Below are 20911 nucleotides of genomic sequence, written 5' to 3' on the forward strand. Positions count from 1 at the left end.
GAGTGATTTCTTAATTTTAGTATAACATCTCCATATTATCATGTCAGAATCTTACTAAACTCTGTTTTGGTGTCATTTCACACACATTCCGCCTGTTTTTGTGAGACCGTCTGAACGCGAGAGACGAAGTGCAATCGTGATTAAATGATACAAGAATAAAATTTAGAAGCAAACTTCTTCTGAGAAACTGAGAAGGCCATTTATTCACATTATTGATTATCTAAATTACAAGGTGGAGATTATTTATTAATGCCTTTAATCCTTAGTTGCAGCTGCAGCCCTTTTTATGCTGAACTCACGATGACAGCTGTTTCGTATAGTGAGAGTCCTGCTTTGTCTTGGTTCCTAAGAGAAACTGTCGTCATTGCATTTCAGAGGGGCCACACGGGGGTCAAGGCTTGTTCCAATATGAGATCAGCCATGGTCCGTAGAGAGGAAAACAATAGTCAAAAAAAAAAAAAATCAGGGTCAATTTTGAACAGATTATGACTTTTATTTATTTATTTACGTCAATTCTTTCAGTGTGGAGCAGTGAGGCCCATGGGACCTCAAACAATAATGGAATGGCACCAGCGTCAGTGAAACAAAGGGTTAAATCAGACCTGGCTTTCACCCAGAGATTTGTCGCACAACTGCGGTGTCATAGTTCAACAGCCAGCAACTTCAGCAGAGGTCTGGTTGAGGACACGTCAGCCCAGCTGATCACAAACAGCCTCCACCAGTGGGACTTGGTGGGGGCTGGGACTCCTCCCCACCGGCATGAAAACATGCTGGTGGGGAGGAGTCGTCCCTCGCTTGCTTTCTTATTGATACCAGCCTACTGCAATGACACCGGACTTTTTCCCATCAGGTGGAATTCCTTTACTTGTGTACAGGCACTAAATGAAATCCTGGTACGTGTGGAGGCGTGTGATCCAGGCTGGTATTCACCATTCTAGAGACTGGCATGGCCACAGGCGAGCCTATAATCCATACCTGCTGAGGCTAATCTTCTCTTCGGATTATCCGAGAGGCTGAACACCTTTTCCAACAGCATAGTTGGAAAAGGTCAATATGTCAGTGACTCTGAGGGAGATAGTCTCCTCCCTCTCCATTTGCTTTCTGGATAGCAGCAGGGCCGATGGTCGAGGTATTCATCGGGCAGGTAGGCAGGTGGGTTGTCCTCCTCTACGCCAAATATGACTGGATGGCCTCCTCACAGCCGCAATGACGGCTTTTAATGTGAAATTTATTTTTCTTTTCTCCTTTTGATGAAATGAGGATAAGATGAAGGAACGATTGTAAAATGAATGGTGCTTGACTCGCACTTCTAAATGGCCCTTTTTCTTTTCAGATCTTGCCGCAGATCAGCCATAAGCACAAAATAGTTAGAAAAATTATTTACAATAAAAAAAAAAAAACCTTCTCCTGCTTCCTCTTTCAATCCACTCACTGCACAACTATGCATGGGAAGAAATGTGACCCATGTCATCTCTGACATAAATCTTTGTTTTATTTTGCAGAACCACTGAGAAGCATTAGGAATAACTAGATGGTTTATATTCTCTTCATCTTCTACAGCAACAGCATGAGGCCACACCATGGTGCTTTGATTTGTGGCAGAGACAACGCCAAACTTTAGCCTTTCAAATCTGAAACTATAAAACATTGATGAGTGGATTTTAGAGGTAGCCAACCTCTTTTACCTTTGGACTGAGGCTACTTCCTCAGCTCTTGCTAAAAGGCTGATGCACAAGGAAAATATTCTCATCCTACTCTCAGAAAGAAAGAAGAAAACTGATGAGATGATCGCCTATCTGAGCTTGGATCATCATAATAATTGTTTGTTTGAATTGTATTAAGAAATGAATGACCAAAGTACATTAAAATAGTCAAGTCAATAATAGCCTACATTCCACCACTGAACCAGAGCCTGCGTTTTATGTAAAACATTTTATTTTTGTACATCTTGCAATATGACATTGGTCAATTATACGATATGTGATAACACTTTTTAAATGCTGAAACAAGTGTATAAAAGAATATGGACACATGTATAGTGAAGGATATACATCTTACGACTGTTTCTAATGGCTCCGGTGTTTATCCCATCACAGAGCACTAAATGGGTTCGATTGGCTGATTGTCCAGGTTAGACGACAGTGACAAAAGCTATTCAGACACAAATATGCATGCCTGGAATAAAAGAAAGGAACATGCAGTTTGCAAAAGGCAATAAAACTGTCAGAAGCGTCTGCCTCACTGGTGTTTTTGCTTGAGCGGACCTCAGAGAGGAAAAGGCGAGAGGCGTTTAATGTAAACAGGACTCTAGAGCGTGGTCTAGGTGTGTGTGTGTGTGTGTGTGTGTGATCCGAACCGCCTGCCCGAGAGTCAATCTGGTCGACAAATTAGGAAAACCCATAGGTTCTACTCAAGGAACATCATGGGTCATGCACAACAGGTTCAGAGAGGAACATAGCAATACAATGCCAAAGAAAACTCTGGAAACAGTCTGTCAGGTGGCTCCACAAGGGCGATCATTTCGTAATAATTGCTGCTAACCTTGAAGTATTTTCAGCAGTGGATTGCTGCTTGAAATAGCACGTTGGTTATCAGCCAGCTTTCCCCTGTCTTTTTCTGCAGCATGACATACAACATCTGAAACACTGTTTGAAACCTTTGGCTGCTCGCCCCACAGGCTTTTTCCATTCAGAAGTTTTTCACTTCTTGCTGGACTGTAGACTGTTCACGCGCTCCACATCCCCATCGTCACCATTTCCACTTTTCCTCGTTGACCAGACGCAACCGTTACAAACATGCACCAAAGCTTTAGATTGATGGTGCTGTTAAAAAAAAGGCAGAAGAGTCACCTGCCAGCAGACGAATAGGTGGAATGAAGTTCCGCCCGGCATTCAGATTGGGAAATGCAAATTTGGCGACCTTAAAGAAATAGTTCAAAACTTCGGGAGATTCATCTCTGTGATTTCTGGCAGGGTTTGTGCGTGAGGATCAATATGTCTTTGTATCTTAATTGTAAGGCTACAGCAATCAGCCGTTCAGCTTAGCACAGCTCAAAGGCAGTAAACAGGAAGAAGCAGCCGCTCAAAAAACCAGCCTGCCAGCACTGCATTTAAAAAAAAGACATGAACATTTCACATCTGTGCACCTTTTTGGGCAGATCCCTTGACTTTTGGACAGGACTTCCCTTGTTTTCGGCCTGTGCCTGGCTAGGCTGATAGCTGCTAACTGTAAAGTCATATATAGAAATAACAGTCAAACTTAATTTTCCCATTGAACTCACTACCAGAAAGGAGATGTGTGGATTTCCCAAATTGCCGAACTATTCCTTTAATGTACAAATGCATACGGAATAGTAGTACATATAGAACTGATGCATATCTTTGCCTTTTCAGTTATTAAAAAAAATTAAAAATAAGATCAAGGATACCGTTCAGACGTTCCCATTTCAAATTATATTTTATAGTAGGATAGCACCGTTGACTAATGAAGGAGCAACTCTTGTGATGCCTCTGTGCGAGTCATACAGAGAACGATTTCTGAGCCCTAACAGTAAAAGTATTTATATATTCACAGTTTTAATTCCAGCCTGGGTCGAGATGTGACATTTTGAGATGCTTCCACTGAGCAGCAGCACTACTGTAGCCCGTATCGGGACGTGTGACAACATTTCAAGTAAGAGGATGCGGTACAGTTTTCCCCCAAAAGGAAGTCATCTGGCAGATGAGCAGGAAATGCGTCTTTAGATGTCACCGTCATCTCACCCAATCAAGAGAAGGCACCGAGGAAGGAACAACGTCCCGTGTGATCAGAGAAAGCGTCTACATGGAGGAGCTCTCTCCACGCGTACCCATGACACTGCAGAACAAAGAGTCACACAAACAAAAACTCTCATCACCTTTCTGGGTCAATTATTTACTTTGTTTACAGCACAAAAAGTTCCCACAACTCAGCAGAAGTGACCCACAGACTCGACCTAACAACCCTCGCTGCAGTTTAAGCAGACGCATCGTTTCTGCCATCCTGCTGGCAGACAAAGGAAGGTCTGGTCTCATAATGGGTTCCGTCTCGCTGCTCCGAGTCTGGCTGGCAAAGATTTAACACTGATAAAACTGTTTCCATGTTGGGTCTGGCATGTCTGGGATACTTTGTCTCTTCCAAATAACAACGAATCCTTTTTTCACAGCAGTCTTTGCCAGGCTCCTATATCACAAGGTCACGCCCCTCTCCCCTCTCTATTGGCTCATATCCTGTCTCATTTGGCCCATGTGTTTGTCTCATTGCAGAATAAAAGGAAAAATAAAGTGAGGCACTCACGCTTGATGCTGCCGTACAAAATCTGCAAACTGCCGGTCCTTAGCATAGAGCTCAACAATGCGTATCCTGTCTTGGATTTCCTGGAGACAGAAATTATATTTGTTGGGAGGGAATAGAGCGTCACATGCAGAAAAGCAGGAAGGTGAACAGGCTCAGGCTAAATCGAAATGTGAGATTTTACTCTATGGAGAAAACACAACTTTCCTGTTCATTGGAGCGAAAGACGGATGGAGCTGAAAGAATTCCGATCCACAGGTCAAATGAAAGGGATGACGCACATCCAGATAACTTTTAGCAAGGGGCACCTCCCAAATGCTCTTAAGTACAATTGTATGAATTTATGTAGGTAAAATGAATGCAACTTCAGAAACACAACACAACAAACAAACAAAAACTCCCTCTCTTTCTTAATTTCAGTCACATCTGCATAAATCCTTGTTTTCCCTCTAAGAGACTGTCCAATATGGCAAAAGGCTTTTTTTTCCTAGCCTATTTAACATGAAAACAAACAGACCGCACCAACAATAACATGTATTAATGCTCAACTCATCAGGATTAAAAACAATTATTTTATTGGTTCCCTATTGATCAAGTTATTAATAGTTATGGTTAACATTTAATAAGGGTTAATGCACCCTCTTAACCCTGGTGTTACCCTTCAAAAAGGTTCCATCCATGACCCTTCAAGTGGACAAACATTTCATTTAGCCATTTGTAAATGTCTCTATTTGTACTTATTGTCAAAATCTTTGAGATGACACACACAGTTTCACTTTTGACATGGATTTCAAGATTTCAACCCCTTCCAGGCCCTTTTTGCACAAATCTGGGAGGCTGAAGGGTCATCAAGGATAAGATAAAAATTTACAGGGTCAAATTATGGCTTTTCATGCAGAGAGTTGGGATTTTGACATTTCACCCAGAATGAAACCGCCTCCCCACAAATCAACTCCTGTGAGGAGGGCGACTGTATGTGAGAGAGTTTTGAATTTCTGAAAAGGACAAAAATGTCCACGGGCAGCACAAGGGTTAACATCAGCCGACACACAGACACACACCTCCTTGGTCAGTTCACTGTTATCATAGATGTGTCGCATCTCCTCACTGCTGAAGTCCGTGGAGGCCTCAGCGCTGGCGCTGCTGTACACCGGAGCCTCGGGATAGCGTCGGTAGTAGTGGCTGTAGCCAGTGGTGGCCTCGCTCTCATACATGGGGTTGTACTTGGTCGCCCTCTCCAGAGATGGGAGGCTCTCTGCGCCCCTGCAAACAGAGGAATCAGTCGCCGTGTGAGGGCAAGGTGAGACAAACGCAGCGCATCACCTGGGATGCCAGAAAAGACAACTGAGCTGCAGTGAGACTTCAGAGGCCATTAGACTCCCTTAACCCTCTAAATCTGCTCATTCGTTATGGTCGGTGATAAATCAGCATCATATCTGATCGGGTAATTAGCTGAGGTTTAACTCTACAGGCTGTTCAGGGAAGTATGCCAGACACACACACACACACACACACACACACACAGCCAGATGGACAACAGATACTTTGGGTAGCTTTGTGTCTGCAAAAGGGAAGACAAGAGAAACCCAGGTAGAGGGAGAGGGATGGAAAACTGTGGCTGCTGAACTGAGGAACAGTAATGGGATATCGCAAGTAATTAAAGTAATTAAAGAGGATTACTGAGAGAAGAGAAAACGTCAAAAACAACAAAAGTGGTATTTTCTGTTCCCTGTCAAAAAGAGAAGTACGGTTTCAATCAATCAATCAAATCTTTATTTGCAGACACAATGGTCAAATTAAAAAGCACACATAACATTTGTTTATGTTCATGTATCTTTCACAGGCAGATAAAAAACAATTCTTGTACGGGTTAAAGCCACATATTATTCATTTTACTTAGCAGTGTGGTGTAAGTAAATATGTACAGAATATGAAATCATAGAGACTATATATAACTTTATTATCCCTCTTTTGATCTGATCATTTCCTCTCATCTTTGGATGGATGGATACTTTAAAATCAGCCTGAGCTGTCCCCTTAGATACATTTAAGCTCTGTGAGGCTAAACACAGCAGCTTTAGAGTCACACAGAGGTGGTGAATTATATCATGGAGGATCTGAAAGCTGCTTCATGTGTGTGTTTGTCATCGTCACCGTTTCACCGTGCCGTCTGCGAGCGGCTCTCCTCACCGTATTGGATCTTCGTACTCATCCTTGTCGTACTGTTCCCGTAAAGTCCTCGCAAGGAAGAAGATGACTCCAGAGGCCACCAGTAGGAATCCAGCTACAGAGGCGACAGCGATGCCGACCACCAGAGGCTCTGACACGTACTCCTCACAGTGCTCCCCTCGGTACCACCAGTTCTCACCAACACGACACCTGAGGTGAGGGCATGCAGCGATGGTCGGCGATTTCCACACTCTTTTAATGAAACTCTTTCCCATTCGAGGATCAGAAGAGGAACATAATGCACACCCACGACTGAAAATGGATGACATGATTTTGGCTTGACTTAGTTATTAATACGTCTACAATCAAATTGTGCTGTTCATTAGAATATTAATACTTTGTTTTGGAATCACTGGAGTAACCTTTAAATGTTTGTTTTCCGTCTCCATGGAGCGACACAATACTTTTGGGTTGGATGACTAAGCAGAAACTCGACAGCCTCTTAATCTGCCTGAATGTTTTATGCTGTGAACTAAAAGTAAGGACTCTTCTTGGCACAGGGTCTCCTGTTTGTTAGCAGTTACAACAGAGCGAGAGGATATGTTCCTGTCACTGATTCGGATTATTTTAAACACGTTAGCCCATGAAAATTTGTGTTTGTACAAGAGAAATGTGCTTAGAGACAAATATTTATAAAAGCAAAAAGGCATAGTCACACAATGTTCAATATATCACATGCCAAAAAATATATTTTTGGAGTTTAAAAAGTAGATTGTGTTAATCAAAGTCTCCCAACGTCTGATGCCAGGCGTCACAACTATATTTAGGTCAAAAAAATATTATATCCTGATTAATGTTTGAAGCCGATTGAGTTGCAACACGAAATCTTTACTCCATGTAGTTGGGTAGGACTAGAAAGAACTCAAAACTACAACACGGTCGCCTCCCAAGTATAAGGAGCCAAAAGAAAGAAAGCAAATGTTTGGATTGAATTGTACGTCTCTTGTTCCCACATAATCCCACCAAAAAAAGAAAAAGGCTTTTAAATAAATAAACCGAGACTCTGGCCTCCTGCAGCTGTAATCAAATGTCTGCAAAGCTGTCAGGTTAATTGTGATGAAACGCCGACCTTGTGGATCAGCCAACTCAGACACACTTTCCCACGTGCACATCACTCCCCTTAATCCTCACCCACCTGCAGATGGCTCCCCGGCCGGGGATTATGTCGCATTTGCCATCGTTGAGGCAAAAGTCTGTCTGCAGCTCACAGATACTCTGACAGGGCAGGCCGTCCACGCTGAAGTAGCCGGCGCCACAGACGCACTCCGCCTCCCCCGACCACTTGTTCACTTTGCACTCTGCGTATTCGTTGCACGCTTGGAACTTGCAGGGATCAGCCTGGTCACCTGGAAACCGAAGCATTAGGAGAGTTGATATTTTGGTATCAAGAGAAAGTATACATTTTCAGCAGGCTCCAAAGGACTGATCGGCATTTACAAGAATCGAGTAGATTGCTTATCCTCGGTTATCTCAAAGGATTTAGGATTAAATATATATATATATAAAGATTTTCCTTTTTATTATTTTTTTATTACTGACTGACTTCAGGATTTTTGTTTTTTACAAAATATTTGGGGAATGCAGCGGGCTACGGCACATTAGCTTAGCATAAAGAAATGTACGGACTTTACATGTCGTCTCATTGTTGGCCAAAGCATAAAAAGTACAGTGAGAACACACCCGACTCAACATCCAGTGAGTACTTATCAATGGCCAGGTTCATGGTCTGGTAAGCTGTGTTGCAGAAGTCCTCCAGGATCAGGTAAACAGTGGAGGTGACGCCTTGTTGTACGGGCTTGCCAAATTTCATCCGGCTGTTGACCACGATGCTTCCATTTCGGAAGTTCAGGATCTCTAGGTTCTCAAAGTTACTCAGGTTGGACTGCAGGTAGGGCACAAGCTGAGAGAAGATTGAAAATATAACATCTGCCATTAGAAAATCAGGCTTAGAGCATATATAACAATATCAAAAAGCAGCAAATGTGAGACATTTACCAGCTCTAGGAAGCGTTGCTCCAAAGCTTTGTATTCTGGGGAGCTCTTGTTAAAGAGATCTTCAGAGAAAATCATGTTGGTCACTCTCAGGCTGAAAAACACCATCAGAGCTCTCCCGGGGTTCATCGGCATGGCAACGCTGGCACGATCCGTGTCGTGTGCCACTCCAAATGGGAAACTAGTGCTACCCTCCTCCGTGTGGTTGATCACATCGTCGCTCCGGCCTGGAACAGCCGAGCCATTAATGGTCTGGATCTGAGGGAATGAAAAAGTGCACTGATTCAAAAGAGACATTTTACGTGTTTACATCCGCTTTGAATCCTCAGAAATTCAAAGTCAAAACGGCAGAATTTAGTATATAATCTCTGACATTCGTATTGATGTGCTGATTGATTATGTTTAAGCCATTATTGCCGGGGCCCCCTCAGGGTAGATCCGTACCTCACTGAAGTGATTCTCTGTACAGAATTTTGATTGAATAGTTTGGCTGTGTGTGCATCAGTCCCTTTGAGGCTATCTTAATAGTGAGAATAAAAATGTCAGTTGGACTTTAATCATTGAAAGAAAGAAACTAGCAATGAAAATTGAGTAGCGTTTGTGTGCATGAACATTAATCTCTGTACTTCTACCAGAGAAGGGATCACGACATCCGGTTGAGCCTCAGTGGGGTAAATGTCGGAGATTTGGGTGGCAGGCGACTCTCTTTCAGGAGACGGTGCAGTCGGTTGCGGAGGGCTCAGAAAACCTGTCGCCGTCGGCTCTTCATCGTTGACCCCTAAGATCTCGTCCTCTGTAAGATCCTCCGTTGAGAGTTTCGGAGCATCTGGGCTCTCTTCCTCTACGGCTGGAGCTTCAGGCAGAGTCTCTGATCCTTCTTCCACGCCGACCTCTTCAACGTTAACGTCCTCATCCGTCAATGGAGCCTCTCTAAAGTTGGACTCTTCTGCCAAGTCTTCATCAACAGGAAGCATGTCTGTTTGCGTTGCTGGTACTGATGCTGCTGGCGCCACATCCACGACCTCAGGCGTCGGGACTCGAGCAGGTGGATGCTCTTCTCCCGTGGTCTCGTGTGCAGTTGCGAGGATCTCGATCACATCTGGAATCTCCGCTTCCTTCGCAGCAGTAATCGGTTCTCCTCCCGCTGCTTTGAGTTCCGCCGTTTCATCTGGATTTATGGTGACATCTTCCAAACCGGTCTCTTCAAACGACGCCGCTCCTGTAGGTGTAGATGGCTGTAGCGGGTCCTCCAGGACATTTATGTCCGAGCCAGAGGCCTCGACCTCCACTGGCGGTTCTGGCAGTGTGACGCCATCCGGAAGCTCGACTGGATGATCTTCTGGTGGGGGGGCTTCTACAATAGGAGTCTGCACTTTGCCCTTCAGGAAAAGGCTTTCCTCCTCAAAGCCTGGAAGGCAAAAACAAGAGAAGTGTCACTCTCTGCCAGTCACTTTTGATAATATTCTCCAAAGCACTGCAGATCTAATGTAAATGATGAGACAAAATGATTGATCTGGGATTGATAAAAGAATTTAAAGACAAAGAAAAAGAAAAAGAAATCATAAGGGGATAAATTACATAAAGACCACTTGTGTTTTAGGATAATGTAAACACTCACTGCTCACTCCGGGTACGCCAGGGGACGGAACTGGAGCTGGGGACACAACTGCACTCTCCTCCGGAACAATGATGCTGTGCTCTCCTGTTGCCGCTGTGTTGGGTTCAGAGACTTCAGGCAAGATGTCGCCAAGGACGACATCTTCAGTGTCTTTTTCTAGAATCGCGAGCTCTGGTAGATCATCAGTGTCTTTGAGCTGCAACAGATAAATATCGAAACAGTTTCTTTTCCATGCTGTGCTGCGGCCTCCACACTTCTAATATTAATTCAAAGAAAGCTAGAAAAAAAAGCAGCAGCTGGATCTAAAATGTCTCAACTGCAAGGCAGGCCAATAAAGTACTTTGGTGGCCCCGCAGCTCTGTGACTGTAAAGTAATTACTGACGAGACGTTTAGGAAACCATACCGATTCCTGTAATGAGTCAAATTAATCATTGCGTCAGCTGAGCTAGAAAGCGAACCAGCAGATACATTTTACGCAACCTAAACTCTGGTTGCCATCACAACTGGAAAGTCGAAGAGACGACAGCACAACTGCAGACTTTAGTATTAGAGTATTATGGTCTGAAAAACTCATATTTGCTGTATCGTTTGCCCCCGGATAGCAGTAGATTATTACAGTAAGAGCCAAACGAATGCTCAAAGCCTCGCTTGATCTTTGCTGCACGTTCTCGCCTCATCGGACACACTGCAGTCAAACTAAACAAATGCGATCGATCGACTTTGTGGAGCTCAAAGCAGCAGGAGAGTCTGAAGAGAGGTTGTTCTAATGGTTGTGGAGGTAACTTGCTACTCACCGAAGTTCTGTTTGCAGTGCTGACAGCCTCGGGGACCTCAGACACTGTGGAACCAGCAGAGAAACAAATATTAATACGCCGATGGATCAAATAATCCACTCTGGAGGACAGAATCCTTTTAACTGTAACAACTTTAACAAAGCTTTCATTTTGACAGCATCACCTTTAGGAATAAATGTGAATCACAAATCAGTGCTAAAATCTGAAGTGGGTATCAGATGCTGTGGACCAGGGCTATAACTCCCCCCCCCAGATGAAAGCAGAAAACGCATGCATGCTGTTCATACCCAGGGGGGGCTTTCTTAGCACGTTAAACAACAGGCATGCATTCTCCTAAAAACCTCTGTGGAGAGGAGACGCGCCAGCGGCCAAATCTAACAGATGCATGGATCGCTGTGTGAACGACTGCACATGTGAATAACGGAAAGTCTTCTGCGGCCCCAGAGAGAAGTCATCTGACGGAATGCCTCAAGTGACGTTAATGGAGATAACATCGGCTGAGGCTAAAGAATGCAAGTCTGAAAAATATTCTGGTATTGTAGTGTTAGAAAGGGGCGCTAGCGGGGATTGGTTCAGGGGTGCATTTGCTGCAACTTCCACAGCGCACCCGACTATGCATCCTACCTGTCAGTGAAGAAACTGTTGCTAATGTCCAAACCAGGTTTTTGGCAAGGAAAGGGAACATGTGGAGAGAGAAAAAACAGCCCGTTGAATCAGATACTATGGTAAGGGTGTAATGCTCAAACAGGTGTGCTGCTCTTTGAAGACTTGAATTCACTGGGTGTATGCCAGAATAAAGGGATTAAAAATAATCTACGGCAAAAGAGAAGGCTCATATTTTAACATCTCATTTAATTACTTCTGCCTTGCAGACTGTTTAATGGACAAGAGTTAACTGGAGCACTAAATAAATAGAGCTCTTTTAACAGATGGCTCTGTTATTTGTTAAAAGCGGCCGACTTTTGAGCTGAAACTTCATCTAAAAATGTCTGTCATTTAAAAAAAATACATTTTAACAGAAAGAGCAGACAAATAAGAAACAGATGAGAGTATTAAAACTCTGGAATATTTTCTCAAGTGGTGTAGCACATGTTGTAACATCAGTGGTCTCCTGTCTCTCGATTTGATATGACATTTGGAGGTTTTCCCTGCCCTGCGTGCGCTACCTCTTCCAGTACATTCTCAGTGACTTCACTGCAATCCCAATTAAATAAATAGCTGTAATGGTGGTGTGTGTGTGTGTGTGTGTGTGTGTGTGTGTGTGTGTGTGTGTGTGCGTGCTCTGTCAGAGCTCAGGGAGCATCTCTGTGGAGCTCAGTAGTCCTGCACAGGTCATAATCTCACCAGCCTCCAGCTCGTCATTACGGAGGTCTTTGACCCCGCTGACGGTGTGGACCCCCGTAGGCTCCGTGACCCCGTGGTACGAGCTCTCCACCCGGTTCGACTGCAAGCTCAGGTAGCTGAGTTGCTCATAGCTGACCCCTGCTCCATCCACCACCACCACCGTGACAGCGTAGTCCACCCCGACGCCATCCCTCCTGATGACACACATATGCAGTATTTACATCCAATCCACACAATGAGCAGTTTCTGGGCCGGGTGATCATTTATTTTCATCATAGGTCCAATGAGAGCAGACTGAGATACCGGGTTAGCGGTGCTGCACTGACCGCCATTATATTAAGAGGTATTAATAATGTTTTGCTCATTTAGGAATGTGCCAAATATGTGAATATATGAATGTCTAATCATATTGCATTGTATTATTGCTTTAAACAATCAAATTGTATTAAAGTGAATTCCTGTTGTTGGGATTTTAGCTTTGTGCAGCCCGTTTTTGTCATTCCTTAATTTGAAATGATGCCTATATGTTGTGCAGATATTTTCCTTTATGCCCAGAGAGATATTTTTGTTAATTGTAGAACCAGAATTACAATATACACACTGATGAATATATGACTATACACACACAGCAAGCAGATACATGGACTTTGCAGTGAGATGGTTTGAACCATTAAAACTACAGTTTCAAGATTGTAATTTTCATATTAGGAAAATTCATATTAAATCAGCTCAGGTTTAACATTTGTTTTTACGATGCAATTCTTCTGCTTGGGACCTTTTTTTCATACCAATTTTTTTTTTAAAGAGTTAATAAGGAATTAGCAACTGATAAGAGAGACGAGAAGTTCTCATTTACTTCTCTTTTGAACAAAAACTTTACAACACACTAATACAGGGACAATGATATTCCCCTGAATGAGAGGCCAGATCTCCAAGAGACTGAAGCTCTTTTAAACACTGGCATGATTTAACAGCCAGCCTGCTAAAAGACCTGCAGGACACTCTCAGATGACTAATGAGTCGGGTGAGTTACTCCATCTGAGAATGCAGGAGACCCAACTGTACATGCCAGAAACGGTGAATATCAGAAAGTCAGCAGAATGATCAGTATCGTCACAATAAACACGGAAACCTCACAAGGCATTCCAGTGCCTGGAAAAAGCCGTCCATCAGCCTTCATTCGACTCTGACCTAGATTGATGGGCTTCTGGCGAGCAGCTGAAAACGTGCCAGCGCACAGCCAGGCTCATTTAGAAGGACGCTCTATTTTCCTTCCTGCAGTTTCACCCAGAGAAAGCCAGGCAGGAAAACGCCACCTGCTGCGCCCTGTCATCTGCAGTTACAGCACCGTGCAACGATAATTACAGCACTGCTACGCGGACGTTTAAATATATGTCTGTGTATTTAATGTTTGTCTGCACACTGTGGCCATGTGGCTAACAAGGTGCTAACTAACAAGTTGGTGCATGTATTACATTTTACTATAGTTGAGTATACATTTAAAGTTGTACTTAATACTAGTATTTCTGTTCTACTTTTACTGCATCATGTTCTTCACTCCCATTTATCTGATGGCTGCAGGTACCATTAAACGTAGTGTGTGGTGTGTTCACTGTCATCACGTTAAACATGACAGGGCACGAGTCTGCAAGGCATACCGGTATACACAAACGTAAAAATGTCACTTGTATTGGAGTAATTTAAACTGTGGTATTGATCATTTCACTTCAGCAAAGGGTCTCAAGGCGCTTTCCATCCCTGGTCATCTCTTTTTCACCGTTGATCTCCACGTTCCTTCCTTCAGCCTCGTGCCAGGAGCAGAGTGAGGAGGTCATAAATCCCTGATCATTCTCTCCATAGAGGAACACCTGCCTGATTCCACTTAACAGCTGAGTGACTCAACTAAGTCCATTGCCATAGGCAACTAGTGACACCTTCACGTGCCTCCACGCTCACTGGTAAACACAGCGTGAGATGAAGGCGATGCCACACACACGCACACACACACACACACACACACACACTCACACAGATCCAGCTAAGGAATGGCTGCTTGGGATCACAGGACAGAAAAGCAAACTACCACAGCCTGTGCTGATGACTCACCCATGGGTGTCCTTCTGGGGCCTGCGTGGAATGAGGGGGGAAACTGCGTTAATGCTGTAAGCTGAGGACGTGTGTGAGGACAGTTCTTTAGTGCAGCAGAGAGACCAACCTGAAGCCCAGCACAGACACACTCTTAAACCCAGGCAGCCCCTCCAGACCATGCTCAATCTGCAGGGATAAAAAATGATCAGTGGCTTTTGTCTTCTTTTTGGTGAACTAAGTCCGATTTATTGCTGCTGAAGAGCTCATTTTGCTCCAAGCGGTTGAAAGGTCTTGAGTGATTTGTCAGTGGGCTGATTACCGCTCTGTCTTCATTGTATTTTATTGATCTACAGGGCCTCATTTCTCCTCCCTTAAAAGCAATAGAAATGTTTATCTGCAGATTAAGTGGCCTAGTTTATTTAATCTGTGTAAAATTCCGCCCTTGTCCTCCAATTCCTCCTTTTCTGCATTCACTAAGTCCTCCGTTTGCCCCTGGGTTCCACCTCTTTCCCACAGGCAGCCCTGTTTGTATGCAGGGGATGCATAAATGAAGGCATGCAAATTCTGTGCAGATGCAAGATCACCAAAAAGAACAAAAAAAAATTAGGTCAGGACCTGGAATAAATGACAAAACAAATCAAGTATGTGCTAACGACATTGCTACAACGTGTTCTGCCGTTTGCTTTCCAACATGTGACTGTTGAGTTGACTGCTGGACAAGTATTTCATTTTTCCCAGCATCTGTACGAACGCTGAGGCTGCATCCAATGGTCAGTTTACATTTGTGCCAGAGTTTATCTGTTCCCAAGGCACGCCATAAAACTTCACTTTTATAGACGCTGTTCTTCTACCAAAGCCTCACGCATATCATGAAATCTGTGTTTTTGATCTCCTGTCCAGCTATTCGGGTTTTTAGCTGCTGCCGCTGTTAAAGTGCGCATCATCGGAACAAGGCTAACTAACACCCGTTATGACCCAGGAGATGCAGCAAGTCCGAGCTGTAGCCGAGACACGGCAGCACTAAGTAGACTCTTCTAGCGATCCAGGCCACAAGAAACAGACACACCTTTTCAGCGAGCTGCCTGCTGAGTGTCTGGTACTGGAGGCTGGCTGGATCGTCCAGCTCGTCGTCGTACATCTCACCGCTCAGAAAGATGCTGAGCTCCACCACCTGCTCCAGCACAGCCAAGGTGGGAGACTCCACGGCAATATCATTGTCCGGCTGCGCCGTAAGAGGGAGTAACAGGGTAGTTAGTTAGGCCTGTACATCGCTAAAACACGAGGAAGTGTTTAAGAGCTGTGTGCACTCACCGGACTCTCCTCCACCTCCTGCACAGCGACAGCAGCTCCATTCTCCCCTTCTCCTCCAGTTGGGTCTTCTAGATCAACAAGGAGAAAATAAATAAAGGAACTGTTTTATTTCAAGAGAATGCGATCTGAAAGCTTTGGCAGGATTCCTGCTGGCCCGGCGAATTAGACTACTTGTAGTACTTTGAGAACTTTAAAGCGTTCAGGCTGGAGTTCCGATCAGCCAGTCACACACAGAGAGTATTCATTAGCTTAGCTGAGTGGCTACATGAAAACTGATGGTCCAGTGAGAGATGAGCACATGAACAGATCACTGCAGGAAGCTGACATGAGAAACACAAACCTAGCGCAGGAGCCGTCTCCGCTGTGTTTGGTGCTGGAGTGCTGTGAAACACGGGAGATTCTGTCATCAGTCAAGTTTAGTTCAGCAAACAATGAAAGAGTTAACATCTAGCAGGCTTTTAAGATGTATTATCCCTGTAAGGTCCTTTTATGTATTTAGATTTTAAACCAACAAATCTGAAAATTATCAAATATAATGGATTCACTAGTTTAATAAATTCTGCATTGTCTCAACGCGTACCCAGTTATAGCCCGACACAGACTATTTATTTTAATAATAATAATGTGCTTCATTTATATAGCACCTTTCTAGAAATAAAATTCACAAAGTGCTTTTACAGACAAAAAAAAAAAATCAAGAACCATACAAACAAAAAATACATAATTAATAACCAAAACAGTGCAAAACAGTAAGTAAACTTAAAGCATGTTGGTGAAAAATAGATTTTTAAAAGCAACAGTGGCGTCAAGGGACACTGATGAGAAGGGCTGGAATAAACTTTATGGAACAGCCAGAAATTTGGGGGAATGCAAGGATACTAATAATAACGTGTTAAATGAAGGCATGGAAACAATCGATTCACTCATTGAATAAAAAAAAACTATTTCCTAGAATTTAGCTTCTACTTTAGGGCATCCAGAGTTTAGCAATCTGTGATAGCAATCCCAGCAGGATTATAAAAAATTAAGTGAACAGATGTCCATGAATCCACGTGACCTGGCCTTTAGCCAGCATTGGTCTTTTTTTTTACTTTCTATAACACTGTGTGTTTAAATACACATCCTTTAATTTCTCAGAGAATAAAACATGGCTCTTGATCAAAAACATCAGTGGATGGTATCTAGTGGACTGTGTGCAGTTTGATACCCACATCTAGTTTCATATCCAAATCAAAAAAGAAATGAGCATGAAGCCATGTGATTACTGGTGACGGGTATATGAACAGGCAAGGATGGAGACGCTTGACAACCTTACCTGCACGTACGTTCCCAGGACCTGGTGGGCTCACTGCGCAGAGTGGGAAGAAAGACACAATTACAAGACTCAGATTTAATGATGACACGGCAAATTCAGTGGGAGAGCACTGGGATTAAAGAGGCGGAGATTTTTTTTACCTTTTCATGCCTGGTCGAGAGATTCTCTAGAGATAAAATACAAAATAGATGTAAGTGTAACCTGTAGAGTGATCATTCTGCTCTGTACTACTGCCATGCACAGACCTTTTTAACCAGAGCCTGGTGCTCCTCTGAGCAGCTGAAGAAGACGCCGACATCTTTTGCCACGACGGTGCCGTCCTGGCATCGGCTCATCCAGCTTTGGTACTCGTCTTGCTCTGGGAGCCGGTCCCAGAATATCTTGAAAGCCTCCCATATGGTCTCTTGGCACACTGTTCAGACGAGAGAGGGCAGAATATCTGCTTGAATAACCTTCCATAGATGATTTTAATTATTTCAGTCAGTTTGACTGGCCGCAGGTCTCGGCATGCAGACAGTCAGAGAGGGAGGGAGAAAATCATTCATTCATGCAGCAATGGCCCCAAATATGAATTATTAGCTGAGGTTCTGAGACACAAATCTATCTCCACGATTCCCTTTCATTCGCTCTACTGGGCACTGATCCAGAGTCAGTGCACAGACTTGCGTTGTGTTGTCTGTGACCCTAACACACCGTCTACTGGAGTTAACTAGCCTTCGTTCGTCTGCTCTGGAGGTCACTGACAGGAATTACACCTCGACCTCTGTCCTCCAGCATTAATAATAGAGAAGGGATCCAAATGGTTATCCTTTTAAATATTTTGTTTTCGCAACTGTTGCCCATCTGTAGCTCACTATAGGCCCATTTCCAGCCAAACATTGCACAATAAACAGAGTTTCACTTTCCGAGGTGGATCCACAGTGGCGGATGAATCTTTTGGATTGATAACTGGAGTCAAAGCTCATTTTCAAAAAAAAATGTATTCCCATAAATACAGCAGTTTATGCCTAAGTACCAGATTTTATGTTTTAATTGATCCTTTATCTTTACTATAGGAAGAATCCAGATACCACAGTTGTGCACTGTATGTAGTTCAGTAAAAAGTATCACAGTACTCTCTGAAATTATATAACAAAGAAGCATTAAGCAGTATAATGAAGATAATACTCTGGAACAAATACTATGATATGTACATTGTACTATGTATTTACCATGATTACATTCCAGAGGCAGAAAAAAGAAAGCTATTTATTATCATTATACCTAATAGCAACTAAGGGAAAAAATATTTTCATATTTCAGGAAAGCCACAATTCCGGTACAATATCACTTTCAAGCAATAAAAATAACAGATAATAATAAGTAAGAAAATTCAGTCCATTCTCTTTGCAGCATCCATGTTGTTCCAGCATTACAACTTAAAAGCTCATGATTGCACCAGCATTGGGAGAAACGCCTCTCCACTTGGCAAACCGGTGAGTCGTGGGACTGAAGTATTAGTTGCAGATGAGCAGACAAATGAAAACATCAGGATGAATATAATTTTCCATTTCTGCCCCAAATCCATTTCAATCATCCACACGGGACCACTGCTGCACGTCACAACCGTCGGTTGAATGCAAAAACAGCAGGGGTTGTGACCCTGGTCCAATTCACTGATTTAAATTCACACTCACCTCTGAGGTGAAAGTAGCTCAGATGGTTCGCCTTAACCTGCTGAGTGGTTTCCTGTGCGCACAGTTTGACTCCACTCGGGAACAGGATGTTCCTCTTCCGCCGAGAAACGACCACCCGGCTGTCATGAGAAACCTTCACCTGAGATACACGAGCAACGCCTGGAGACGCCGCATAAGGCCGACTCAGGTAACCCACGGAGGCACCTTCCAGCGCTGCATCTGGGTACAACAACAAACAGCGTATTCATAGCCTTTTGTTTCATGTATATCTGGGTGAAAAGTGATCAAGAACTTATCAGAACACATACCTGTCCTCACGTCCAAAAATAGGACCATAAAACTCAGCCCAACAGAGCAGAAAACGCGTGTCCGAGCGCTGACGGTCATTTTAAATCCCTGGTAGTGCCTAAAGCTGGGGGCTTGGAAAGGAATCAAGCAGCTATGTAGCTCATCTCAAGTCATAGAACAGTTTGCATCATTCAGTATCCGGGTGCAGAAAAATCACATCGCTGATTTCCACTCTGCTGAAGACATGGCCGGTGGTGCTGAGAGGACAGCTCCCGCCTCAGGTGGGCAGACAGGCAGATGGAAAGAGGGGGGGGGGGGGATCTTTTAATGCGCCATAATCCTGTTTACTATAAGTCCTTTAGAAGAGCTTGACAAGAAGTTACAGGAGCAGTGCTGGGACAGGAGGACACTTGGTGTTGAGAAAACATGGCACATAGAAGGCAGGAAAAACCACAGATTCAACAGTAAAAAAATAAAATAAATAGAGCTGAGCTACTCATACATGTTGCAATGGTAGATTACTGGTTCTTGTAGGGAATTTAGACAGGTTCTAATGCTGCTTAAATAAATAACAAACAAAAAAAGATCCTTATAAATAGTTAATAAGGTACTACATCCACAGAAAAACACCCTCAGTGTTGGGCTGGTCTCAGTGCTAAGGTGTTACTCTAAGTAGCAGCAATAGCAATCCTCTCAGAGTGTGTATAGTGACAGCAGAGAGAGTTGGGGGCTTAGACCTTGAACCCTAAACTCTTCCATTATCCTGTTTTTAAAAGGAAAATCTCACGCTTAGCTCTAAGAAGCTTCTGTTCATAAGAAAACAAGGAAAAAGGAGCAAGCAATAGAGCTGGCTAAATAATCTTTGTAAACATTAATGACGCCATCATTTATATTTCTGTGTTACGCCGTCCTAATGAGGACTGAAAACTGCTGACGCTGCAAAACATTGTTTTTCACCTTTCTGGTTATAAAGAATAATCCAAAAAAAGGTGATGACTCTACACAATGTAACTTGAAGAAACGCCACCAGCTGTATTATACGTCCTCTGGGGATGAACGGAATATATCTGCAACACAGCCAACAGTTTGAGAGTTTTTGTTCTTTTACTGAGTTGCAGTTAGATGTCTGAAGAAGTTATTGTGTTTTGCAGTTGTCACAGTATCTTCATCTGGACTAGACTGGTGGACAACAGGTCACATACTGCACTAAGAATTCATTCTAAGACATCCTCTAAATGCTTCAAGGCCAAAATGATCAATCTGATTGGTTTCGTATCTCTATGAACATCAGGCCGTACTATTTAGTTGGATTATGTGTTGCTCAATGCTGCAGAGTCCTTGATCCTAAACCATGAGGATCATTGCGATCAGACGACTCGCAGAGGAGCCAAGAAGGCCCGGGGGGGGGGGGCTGGTTCTGGTCTATGTTCCTCCAGTATGTAAGCAATCCTGCAGGAGAGATCTTACAGGTTCTGAGAAGCATTCCTCCACTTCTTATGGTGACTGAATAGAAATAATATTATGAAGACGCTGGACAGGGGATTGATGTTAACACTGCCGTGCCAAACATAAGGGGGGGGGGGGGGGATTTCTGAGAATTAGGCTGTGATGGGACCTGCCAGAATGAGCCAGTCAACACATCTCAGATGTAACCGTGTGGACAGATAACACAGGGCAGCATGTCACAATGAACCCTTGGTTGAAATGACAGTTAAACAGTAATAAAAACAAGTGCTTCTGAAATAAGCTGCCATTTTATGAACAGTTTACCAAAATAAAAGATGGTTATGACAGAACTGAAACCAGCCAGAAAGATAAATACTATTATTTACAATGTTCACATTCACAATTGTTTAAGCTAAAACTAGTAGAAATCTGATGCTTTACCGGTTCATAAAATAAAAATAGCAAATTTCATTTTGAACATGTTAACATTCTGTGACG

The 20911-nt window shown here is 43.4% G+C and overlaps 1 protein-coding gene across 1 annotated transcript; it reads right to left on the reverse strand.

The window, feature by feature from the left end:
- Window positions 1-3818: 3818 nt before the first annotated feature.
- Window positions 3819-19066, reverse strand: LOC137915789 (interphotoreceptor matrix proteoglycan 2-like). The gene is made up of 20 exons (XM_068758908.1): window positions 18988-19066; window positions 18680-18898; window positions 17249-17415; window positions 17004-17071; window positions 16029-16069; window positions 15689-15756; window positions 15444-15599; window positions 14505-14563; window positions 14396-14416; window positions 12290-12483; window positions 10946-10989; window positions 10151-10346; window positions 9159-9940; window positions 8536-8790; window positions 8221-8440; window positions 7676-7886; window positions 6502-6690; window positions 5373-5574; window positions 4315-4394; window positions 3819-3855 (listed from the first exon to the last, which is right to left on the reverse strand). The coding sequence occupies exons 1-20, from the start codon at window positions 19064-19066 to the stop codon at window positions 3819-3821; spliced, it is 3288 nt and encodes a 1095-aa protein (XP_068615009.1).
- Window positions 19067-20911: the final 1845 nt, after the last annotated feature.

This window comes from Brachionichthys hirsutus, unplaced genomic scaffold (assembly GCF_040956055.1).
Source record: "Brachionichthys hirsutus isolate HB-005 unplaced genomic scaffold, CSIRO-AGI_Bhir_v1 contig_1098, whole genome shotgun sequence".
Lineage (NCBI taxonomy): Eukaryota > Metazoa > Chordata > Actinopteri > Lophiiformes > Brachionichthyidae > Brachionichthys > Brachionichthys hirsutus.